At 32.6% G+C, this 10259-nt stretch overlaps 2 protein-coding genes across 2 annotated transcripts; both read right to left on the reverse strand.

The window, feature by feature from the left end:
* Positions 1-569: 569 nt before the first annotated feature.
* LOC21396595 (probable ubiquitin-conjugating enzyme E2 C) lies at positions 570-3015 on the reverse strand. Its single transcript, XM_010101329.2, has 6 exons — positions 2702-3015; positions 2574-2601; positions 1635-1865; positions 1203-1266; positions 1056-1115; positions 570-910 (listed from the first exon to the last, which is right to left on the reverse strand). Exons 1-6 carry the CDS (start codon positions 2827-2829, stop codon positions 855-857), a joined length of 567 nt encoding a protein of 188 aa, XP_010099631.1. The 5' UTR covers positions 2830-3015; the 3' UTR covers positions 570-854.
* Positions 3016-5010: 1995 nt separating this feature from the next.
* LOC21396596 (MLO-like protein 2) lies at positions 5011-9684 on the reverse strand. The gene is made up of 14 exons (XM_024167705.1): positions 9448-9684; positions 9213-9270; positions 8836-9074; positions 8574-8690; positions 8374-8434; positions 7799-7887; positions 7195-7269; positions 7004-7098; positions 6832-6881; positions 6709-6749; positions 6402-6611; positions 6182-6249; positions 5805-5865; positions 5011-5703 (listed from the first exon to the last, which is right to left on the reverse strand). Exons 1-14 carry the CDS (start codon positions 9562-9564, stop codon positions 5266-5268), a joined length of 1719 nt encoding a protein of 572 aa, XP_024023473.1. The 5' UTR covers positions 9565-9684; the 3' UTR covers positions 5011-5265.
* Positions 9685-10259: the final 575 nt, after the last annotated feature.

Genomic DNA, 10259 nt, shown 5'->3' on the forward strand with positions numbered 1-10259 from the left:
GATTAAATTTCATAACCAGCAAAGCATTTAAAAGTTTAATTATCCAAAAAAAAAAAAAAAATTTGCTTAAGATTGAACTTCGGCTTCACTAAATATTAGTAGCACTACGTATTTGAGGCCTGCTCTATAGACCAACAAAACTAAACCGTGATTTAAGTTGATTAATAACTAATGAATGTTCATCACAAGTTTTTTTTTTCCTCCTATTTTTGTTAATGAGTGGATCCATCACTAGTTGTAATATTACTAGGCTAATTTGTGCCTGGGGGTAATATTATTGGTGATCAATAATAATATTCTAATTCATAACGAGCACACCCTTATTGCTAATGGATTTTATGCCAAGTAATCTACAAAACTGTACTTTCATAATAACAAAAAATCACGGACACAGGCAACAAAATCATTTATTTTATCCACTTACAAGATGATATTGCACTATGGAACTTGCATTAGACACCCAATTGTACTTTTATTCCATCATACAGAAGAAATAAAAGTATGGCTATGTTTCCTTCCAAAAGAGAGGAAAAGAAAATAGTATGACTATGTTGTCTCAGAAGAAACAAAAAACCAGGCACCTTCATTTGATTCACAAAAATTTACAACTAGATAGGCTTTATTTCATTTCACCATTACTGGCGACTAAATACAACTCATTAGCCAAAGAGTTCACGCTCCTTGGTCTTATACGGTCATCCAATTGACAAAATTATGAAGCATGTAGATCAACCTTTTTCTAATATTCAATGACAATCTGTATTTTCAAATTGCAAATTTTTTGCCGGAGCTATACATTTTTGTATGAAAACGAGACGACCACTTTTTCAGATGTGTGAAGAAGATTCTGCAGATCAGCTCTCAATCGCTTCTCCAGCAAAATACTGCTTCTGAACCATTTTTCTATAATCTGAATTAAACAAAAAAAAAAAAAAAGAAGCCATTATAATAACTTAAACACATAAATTACGCCAATATAAAACTCTATTATAAGAAAAAGTCGTCAAAAAAGAGATGGAAAGATGAATAAAACAAGCGGGGAAAATGTATCTAACCTTCCTTGTTGTTCCACAATGTTGCAGCATAGCTGTTGAGAGGACTCTCCGGATTAGGCTCTGTGACGAAAAAGAACAAAAATATTCAAGCATGTATGATCATGAATAAGGGAAAGTAAGAACTCAAAACGAGAAAAACAAGCAGACCTCCTAAAAGACTCTGAATGGACAGAAGAATAGTCCTGCAATCATAAGCGGAAGACCACTTGTCCTGCGGTAGCATATCAACATATAACAAGAATAGTATCAACTTAATGAGGAAAATGTGATGAACACCAACACAATGTAATAAACAGAGCTATATTATCCTTTGCTGCGAGTAAAATGCCACTTCAAGGGCAGTTGGCTGGGGAAAATCCTAGAAATTAAACATCTAATTCGAGTGAATCAAAACTTGCACTTAGTCCAAATCATGTTTTTCACAAAAATACAAGCACAATACAAACATCGAAAAACGCTTTATACACTTCGACAATCGACACTATATTATCCCCATCAGCAGAAAATAAAATGCAAAGATGGGTGCCTGTTCTCCAATTCCATCCTCATATTGTTGTCCTGTAGAGAACTCATAGATACCTGAAGGATGTCAAGACAAATGTTGCCAAACTGATCCACGTTAGGATGGAAACACATCGTCTCGAACTTCACTAGTGGGGGCTTGAAAGGATAGTCGACTGGAAAATGCAAAGAAAGTTTGTAAGATAAACCTTCATACATGGTTCCTTTTCCACCCTCAATTGTGCCAATCCATGTAAAAATGCTCTCTCCTTCAGGAAAAGCCGATACCCCAAGATCCTCACTGCCCATCTGCAGAAAGTGAACCATATCAAAGGTTGGAATCCAGACAACAACCAATTATGCAGGACAGTCCTACACTTGGCACAGAACGCGGTAATTACAGAACCTAAACAATGAAAATGTCTAACATCAACGGCACGTAAAAGAGTAAACGTCAAATCTTGAAAGTGGAAGATTAGAATGAACAACTGCCCATTTCAATACGGCAAATAGTACTAAAAACATGTACACATGATTTTGTTTCGAAATCCCTAAGCTTCAAGATTAGCAAGAACAACTAGCCCATTTCAATATGGTGACGACTGCAAATTCGGGGCGAAAAAGGCATGATTTTGTCTAAAAATCCTTCAATGACAAGATTTCATTGAACTTCACAAGATTAAAAACTACCATTATGGTCTAAACCATGAACAAGTTATGTTTTTTTGCTTCATCATGTTCAGACACAAATATCATTCCCATGAATTCACAGACTCTTTATCTGATTCGTTCAAAGTAATCAGTGTTTTTTAAAATGAACAACAACAAAATGTAATTACCTAGAATCACGGAAACCAAGAACCAATAAAGAAAGTCCCTTATCATTTGTTTTACTAAATCAACTAATTAAAAAGAAAAATCCAAGGATTTTGAACAACAGAAAAATGGCTAATTCAAGAACCAACGCGTAAAATAAACAAAATAAATAAAAGACGAAACTAAACTTGGATTACGCACCATAAGAGACATCAACTCCTTCTGCAACCTGCGCATAACCAACCAAATCATATCAAGATACAAAAATTTCAACTTTGCTTTTTGTCCTTTCCTGCGAATTCTCGGGAAACAAACAGGAAGGGACTGACCTCTGGGAGACGGCAGTGGTGTCGACGGGGTTGGGAGAGGCGGCAGGCTGCTTCGACGGACTTTGACGCTGGCGATGCAGCGGTGTGGCCGACGAGTTGTCGGCCGTCGGATTGGGTCGGACCTCCATGATTGAGACGATCAACGGCCGCGATTCAATCAATCAGGAAATCAATCTTCTGAATCAGAGTGGGTGAGTGAGAGATGAGATTGTTTTCTTTTTTATTTTTAGTTTTTAATTGTTTGATTATTTATTTATTTTTAGTTAATGATTAGAGTATAATGCAGCCCCGATTTTGAGCTTTGAGTTGGGTAAGGTGACGGATTGCGATGCATCACTATTATGACGTGTTTCTATTATATTAAATTAATTATCATTATTTCAAGCAAAAAAAATTACTTCATTATTCGTTTTTTAAAAAAAAAAATTAATTACCATTATGTAACGTTTATAATATGCTCTTTTATTACGTTATAATAAAGGAAGTGCTCTATTATTACGTAATGATGACAATAATAGGAAAAATATATATTATTAACAATTTTACTAGTAATCTTTGATCTCGTTCATTTCACCGATTGTGAGAGTTTTTATGATAGGATTATTGTTATTTTTGTATTTAGATAAAGTTCCCTAGATGTTCTTATCTTAGCTTTAAGAAAAAATATATATATTTTTTGAAATATATATATATATATTGCATATAATAGGAGACAAAGCCAACTCTTAAATATAAAAGTGTGGATTATGGTGTAATCTCTTCGCAATTTAAATCACAACTCAAATTTTTTTATGTTAGAAAAAATATTGTAGTAAAAAAATTAAATTTAAATTTTTAATATAAAACATTATAATAAAAGAATTTGAGTTGTAATTTAAGTTGTAAAAATAACAAGCTCTAAGAGCTTTTTGTATTAACATTTTTTTCCTTTGTATCAAATGCAACAACTAAAATAAGGAGCGGCATTCTAATTATCACTTTATACCTTAATGTTTTCAATTATTACTAATGGGACCATCTTCTTTATTTAATTATGTTTATACCCTTAACCTTGGTTGGGAGTTAGGTCACTAGCATCAATTAATTCAATGACGTATACTAAATTGGAAAGGGGAAAGAAATGAAGGAGAAATGAAGGAAAAATGAAAAGGAGAATGGGGTTATCAAGATCTCATAAACTTCAAAAAGCAAATTAAATGATTCTTAAGTGACAATAAATATATGATGATAGTTTAAGCTAAAGGAATAATCTTATCACTTGTTTAAGAGATAAAGAAAAGAATCTCATATGGAGCCCACAAAATATTAAATAATTAGTATATCAACTCAAGCATATCTTTCTTCTTTCTTCTTTTTTTTTTTTTTCCCTGAAAACTCAAGCATATCTTAAAAGTAGAATGTGAAATACTCTCAGCAATAATACACAAACAAATACTTCATTTTACAAGAAGGTCTACTTATTCTTTTGCTGATAAAATTTCTTGACACATCATAAAATGTTTATATGCCATATGTATTTTGTTTGACATGCCAAAGTTATCATATGAATAGAAAGTCGTACAAGAAAAGAACACTGGATTTGAAAGGACTTTATGAATCCCTTCTAATCAACAAAATTCAAAACTAATTATAATGAGAATGTGACTTTTTGTAAGTGTAGTTGGCTGGTTGCACAAAAAAAATTTCTGAAAGTGGGTCATAATTATCACTTGGTTGCACAAAAATAACAAATCAACAAAATTCAAAACTAATTATAATGAGAATGTGACTTTTTGAAACTGTAGTTGGCTCGTTGCACAAAAAAATTTTCTGAAAGTGGGTCATAATTATCACTTGGTTGCACAAAAATAACAAATCTTTTGAAACTTTTTAAAGTGAAAAACATATTTTTAAAACAATAAAGTAAATAGCTTATTCATTAGTAAATATTTATTTATTAGACGTAAATTACATTTTCTGATCAATACTCAGGATAAAAAATTATTATCAGTAAATAATGTATTTATGCTGGATAAATAAATATTCACCAGTAAATATCACTTTTAATTGTTTTAAAAATATGTTATGTACTTTAAAAATGTTCTTTATGATCCCTTTATCAAATTACGTGACAGAGTTTTTTTTTTTTTTTTTTTTTTGTTTTTCTCATGCAACGAAACATATACAAAGAGAGGAATAGTAAGTACTATGGAGGACAACCTTAGCATTCTAGCTAACTTCAAAAAAAAAAAAAAAAAAAAAAAAAAAACCCTTAGAGATTGACCTGAAAAAGGGAATTATTGAAGTAAATAAAGTAAATAAAACAAAACTGTAAAAGTAAAACTGATTTATGATTACATGATGCCTAAGGAATTAAAATCATTTAGTACAACAACCTATATGAATACACAAGGAATTGAGAAATAATCCCCAATACTACAGTTTCTGCCACGTTCAACCACATGTGTATCTTGTTCAAAAAAATGTACACCAAAAAAACAAAGGAAAAAAAAAAAAGAAGAAAACTATTGCAAGCAACATTTCTTTTTCTTGAAGCACAAACTTCAGCTTATATTTATTTAAATTCATTTCCCAAATGAAAATTCAGATAAGCTAATCTGGACTTCATGTTGATGCTGCTGTGATGAGCTAGGCTCCTGGGATTGCTTGCCTTCTTCACTAATGACATTGGCAAATTTAGCAATATTTCCTTGGGTGTTGTCATTGGCATTGGCTGGTCCATTGTTAGGGGACGGCGAACTCTCGGGATCGTAGTAGTTGATTTCGACGTTGGATCCCCTAGGGGACGTGTGCATGCTATTGGGCGCGGTACTGCTCCGGTAATTGTGCAGGAGATGAACCGGGGACATGCCGTATGTCGGAGTCGCCGGCCTGCTCGAGAAGGGCGAGTTTCCCTCCGAATGCCGGTTGTGCTTCTTGTTCTTCTTGGCTGAGTGGTGCCACTTCTTTAGTGCTGTCGCTACTCTGTCGTGGAATATCGTTGGTCTCATGTTGGAGCCCATCTGTGATGAGATCAAACAGAAGATAAGTCACAGAAGTTCTTTTTTTTTTTTTTTTTAAATTGTCAATTGATAAGATAGTGTAGAAAGGAATTATGTCTCACCTGTGTCACAAGAGCATAGAGAGGCAAAGTGACATAACTGCATAGAATTTGTATGATGATCCTGAGGAAATTCCAATTGTCCAGTTTTTGTCAGTGTGTATTATAACAAAAAAAATGTGACATACAGTGACGGAGCCCAATTGTTGTGCCGCTCAAATTTTAAAATTTCAATCTTTTATTATTTTTTAATTTTAGTTGTACCCTCAAAAAAATAATAATTGTGTCCTCATCAATAATTAAAATATATAATTATGTTTCCATTTAATAAAATAGTAATTTCTTTTCGTAGCGTCCATATTAAAAACAATTTAATGATTTGTGTCTCTGCCACTATAATTAAACATATTGATGTTCTACTCTCATGCAAAAATACTTACCCCATTGACAGTCTGATGGCTATATCTTCAGAGCGACTGTGGAAGCAAGATTTTATCTTGAATTCATACTGAAGAAGGATAAAAAAAAAAAAAAAAACAAAAGAAAAAAGAAAAAGATAATCATTAATTAGAACACAGAAATTGGCTGTGTGAACTTCTTCTAACCACATGCTTATGCATTTTTCTTCCACTTGTGAAGATTTTTCGGAGAAATGCTTACCGTACTCCACGCGAAAAAGGCGAGCTGAAACGCGTTCTGAAAGAGAACAAAGTGAATGAGAAAGAGCATGAAGCCAGGCCTTCCAAACCAAAAGAGGTCATCTCCTGGCTGAACCAATGGTGCACCTTTCACAATGTCACCTCTCTCCTGAATCCTCAGTCCCATCTTTGTTATTATCACTTGGAGTTTAGCTCCAACCATTAAAATTATCTGCAATTTGTGCAATTACAAAATGATCATAAATTTCTTTTATGGTATTTGAGCTTTATGGAATTATGTCTTTCCCTTTTTTTTTTTTTTAACTTACAATCAAAGGGAGAAATGGTAGCCAAACATAGGAGTAAATTCCTGTTCAAAAGAAGCATTTATAATCAGTAAGTAAAATGCTAAGAGAGATTGATTATTAAAACTTTTACTGGCTTAGTCTTACCATATGTGTTGGAGAGCAAGAACAAGATGGCAAAGAACCACATTATTGGACTGCAAACATATATATGAAGTGGAGTTTCAGATTGTATGTAATTGAGAAAATAGAAAAAGAACAAAAAATAAAAATAAAAAATAAATATCCAGAGAAATTGACTGGAGATGAGAGGACCAACTTAATCCCAACGACAACTTTGAAATCCTCTTCAAGTGATCTGCTAATATATTTCTGGAAATCAAACTTTGTTTCGCTCTCTGGTGCCAAATGTGCCTGAAATTAAAACAAAAATGAAAAATGTCATTTAGCTCCAGTTTCATACTAAAAATGTACAAATTGGCACTTTTAGGCGACTGTAGATCAACATACCATGATAAATCCATGCCTCAGTGTTAGGTAATCAACCTTAGTGACTGACCCAAAAAATTGTCTGAAAAAGCATACCTGAACAAAAGAAAATAAATAAATAAAAATTGCTTCATTTAACTGTAATTCCAAACAGCAGTCCAACATGTGCAGCTAGAATTATGATATTTATATGATTTGACACATCATATGAAAATAAGTGATAATGATACATCTATATTTTTTCTTCCTAATACCTTATAATTCTAAAGAAGAAAAATAATTCTCCAATGCAATAAATAGAGAGATAATTACGTCTGACAACCAAGCCCTACCAGGTAGCAGCTTCAACCTTTTGTTACGGAACTGTGACAGGGTGTTATGCAATTAATTCAATCTTATCTGATTGATATGATACAGTTTTTTTTTTTTTTTTTTTCGGTAAAAAGAAGGCTGTGAAATGTGGAAGTTTGACCAATGAAAAAGAGTCAGCAAGTCCAACTTTTCATACCAATGTTGTATCAAAAAATTTCCACGCTGACTTGTAAAAGGGTAATTTCTTCTTCTTTCTTTCTTTTTCTTTTTTTTTTTTTAATATGACATATAGAGTATACTACTTAGTACGTACAATCCAAAGGGAAACTGATGACTGGCTCCAAAAGTTCAAATGCCTTCTTCCAAATGATGTGTCCCTTGTAAATCTGAACCTCTCTGGATCTGCAACCCAAATAAACAAAAGGATTGAGAATAATCCAATAATTAAGTTCCATCTTCATCTGCATCTATGATCTTCAGCTAAGCTAACATTTTAGGCAGGGGAAGAAAAAATTAGTGTCTATAAATCTTTAGTCCAAAAATCTTTAAGGGTATGTTTAGGCCTCGTTTCGTAATTCTTCCATTTTTTGTTCTTTGTTTATAGAAGGGAAAAAAGAACTAATGGTGGAATTCTCTAAATTATAATTTCATCACAAAATAGTAAGTCAACCATGGTTGCAATGGGTAGGTCAAGTCAAACTCCATATCAAATAAAAAACCAAAAAAAAAAAGTCACTCTAACATTTTGCCAAACTAGGAAGGGAAAATATTTATTTATTCAGATCATTCAGACTTTGGTGCTTCATTCAGAGAAAAAAAGATGAATATGAAAGACGAAGGATTGACTTATTGTCCCATTTAAAATATGAAAACTGGAGAAATACTTGCCATTGTTGTACAAGTACTCAATTCTCTTTGTCTCATCCTCCCAAACCTTCCATTTTCTCATCTGCAATCCAAGCAAGTAAAAAATTATTAGCATCTACGAGATATAAAGTTGTAGTTACAGGCACAACTTAACAGTAAATCCAGTACTGTTCTACTTTCGATATTAAGGTTCACTTAAAAAAAAGGGTAAACTGAATTACCTTGATCCTTCCAAAAGCCAAGGTTATAATGCAATAAAGGACATGAAAAACAGCCAATACAAAGATGAATATATGAAGCTGGTGAATCCCATAAGCTGACACAAAGGCAACTTGACCCTACAAACAACACATTAAATCCCAATTACTTCATCAGCAAAATTATAAAGATTCAAAAAAAAATTTTCACACATATTTTTCTTTTCTCTAATCTAAAGGTTTTCATTTTAAAGCGAAATTAGCAAAAAGGTTAAGTTTTTCTTGCCTTTTCAGCGCATTTGTCGTATCCTTTTGTGGCTAAACTCCTCCGATGATCGCTGAATTGATCGGACTCTAAGAAGTCGAGAAGTCTCCGGCCATTTTTCCCGGAATTTCCCTTGTCGCTATTCTTATTCTTCTCACAAGGGTGCCAAGTTTCTGCTACACTCTTGGAAATGCATATCCTTGAAATGGAATCTTGTCCCACTGTTAGGAGCAAAGATATGAACCCTAAAAGCATAAGCTCTTCAAAAGAAAACAAAAAACCAAGTTAGAACCTTTAAATTAACAAATATAATGCGGTAACTAATTCAAGTTTAACGTCTCAAAAAATGAAACAGAAGAAGTCAAGAAGATATATGGACTTGGAAGCATTAGTTATACCTGCTTTTATCATCTCAAGCGCTTCATAAAGAGCTCGTTTGTGTTTTTTCTGTAGCCACTGAAAACCCAAAAAAGATAAAAACATTTTCACATACTACATATCATCAACATTATCAGTCCGTTCAGAAAAATTTGAGGAAAAAAAAAATCAAAACTTTATTAGAGAAAACACTTTAACAAAAAGATTTGAAGTAACCAATTAGAAACACAAAGTGATTATAGTTTTTTCGCTTACGGATCCTATGAGGTGAATGATATGTTCAATGAAGATGGATATGACAACCAAAACAAAGCAAACAACAGCAACTGCCCACGTTGGGGTTTCCTCCAAAGTACGTTCTTCTATCTTCATAATTGCTGGATCAGTTGTTTCTCTCTAATTTCTCTTCTAATGGATTAATACCAACAACAAAAAAAAGTCTCTGACAAAGTGTGGAGACAAAGAAGATCGTGAAACTTGCTTATGCGTGTGTAATGTTTGTGCGTTTGTGTGGAAGCTTTTAGTCATGGGTCTTTATAAAGGAAGTAATTTAAGACGAAAATTCAAGATTTTTGACTTTTCCAAAAGAGTGTCATGCATCGATTACTTACTCCCAACTTAAAGCATTTAACTCAGCATATGGTAAGCTTGTGAAGATTCAAGACTTAACTTTTGATTATCAAGAGCTTAATTAATTATTAAAGTTTGTCATGGTAATTAAAAGAAATTAAAGGGTATTGGTTATTTTTGCTAATTATTCACCACTCATCACAAGTAGGATTAATTGTAATTTCTCAGGTGGCAAGTGTTTTTACTTGCATTGAACGACTCTCGTCGTGTCATAATAAATAAATAAAAATTCATTTACTTACATAGTTCCAAAGAACACATAATTTATATTCAAATTAGTAAGAGTAATTTATCTAGAACTCTTAACACTTTTCCATGCAATAATAAATGAACCGGGGCTTATAAGTCTTTAATTATTTAATGTATATATTTGGATTAAGATGACTATTGAATAGCTAATAATATTAAAATTGGTAAATAAATTCAGGTCGATATGT

Source organism: Morus notabilis, unplaced genomic scaffold (genome assembly GCF_000414095.1).
Source record: "Morus notabilis unplaced genomic scaffold, ASM41409v2 Scaffold1412, whole genome shotgun sequence".
Lineage (NCBI taxonomy): Eukaryota > Viridiplantae > Streptophyta > Magnoliopsida > Rosales > Moraceae > Morus > Morus notabilis.

Excerpts from the sequence above, each read along its gene's own strand:
- LOC21396596 (XM_024167705.1), bottom strand. The coding sequence starts at position 9,564 with ATGAAGATAGAAGAACGTACTTTGGAGGAAACCCCAACGTGGGCAGTT. Across the intron at positions 9,075-9,212 it reads GCTTGAGATGATAAAAGCAG|AGCTTATGCTTTTAGGGTTC; the intron begins GTATAACTAATG and ends TTTCTTTTGAAG. Across the intron at positions 6,612-6,708 it reads TACCATTTCTCCCTTTGATT|ATAATTTTAATGGTTGGAGC; the intron begins GTAAGTTAAAAA and ends CACAAATTGCAG.
- LOC21396595 (XM_010101329.2), bottom strand. The coding sequence starts at position 2,829 with ATGGAGGTCCGACCCAATCCGACGGCCGACAACTCGTCGGCCACACCG. Across the intron at positions 2,602-2,701 it reads ACCACTGCCGTCTCCCAGAG|GTTGCAGAAGGAGTTGATGT; the intron begins GTCAGTCCCTTC and ends GGTTATGCGCAG. Across the intron at positions 1,267-1,634 it reads TTTGTCTTGACATCCTTCAG|GACAAGTGGTCTTCCGCTTA; the intron begins GTATCTATGAGT and ends ATGCTACCGCAG.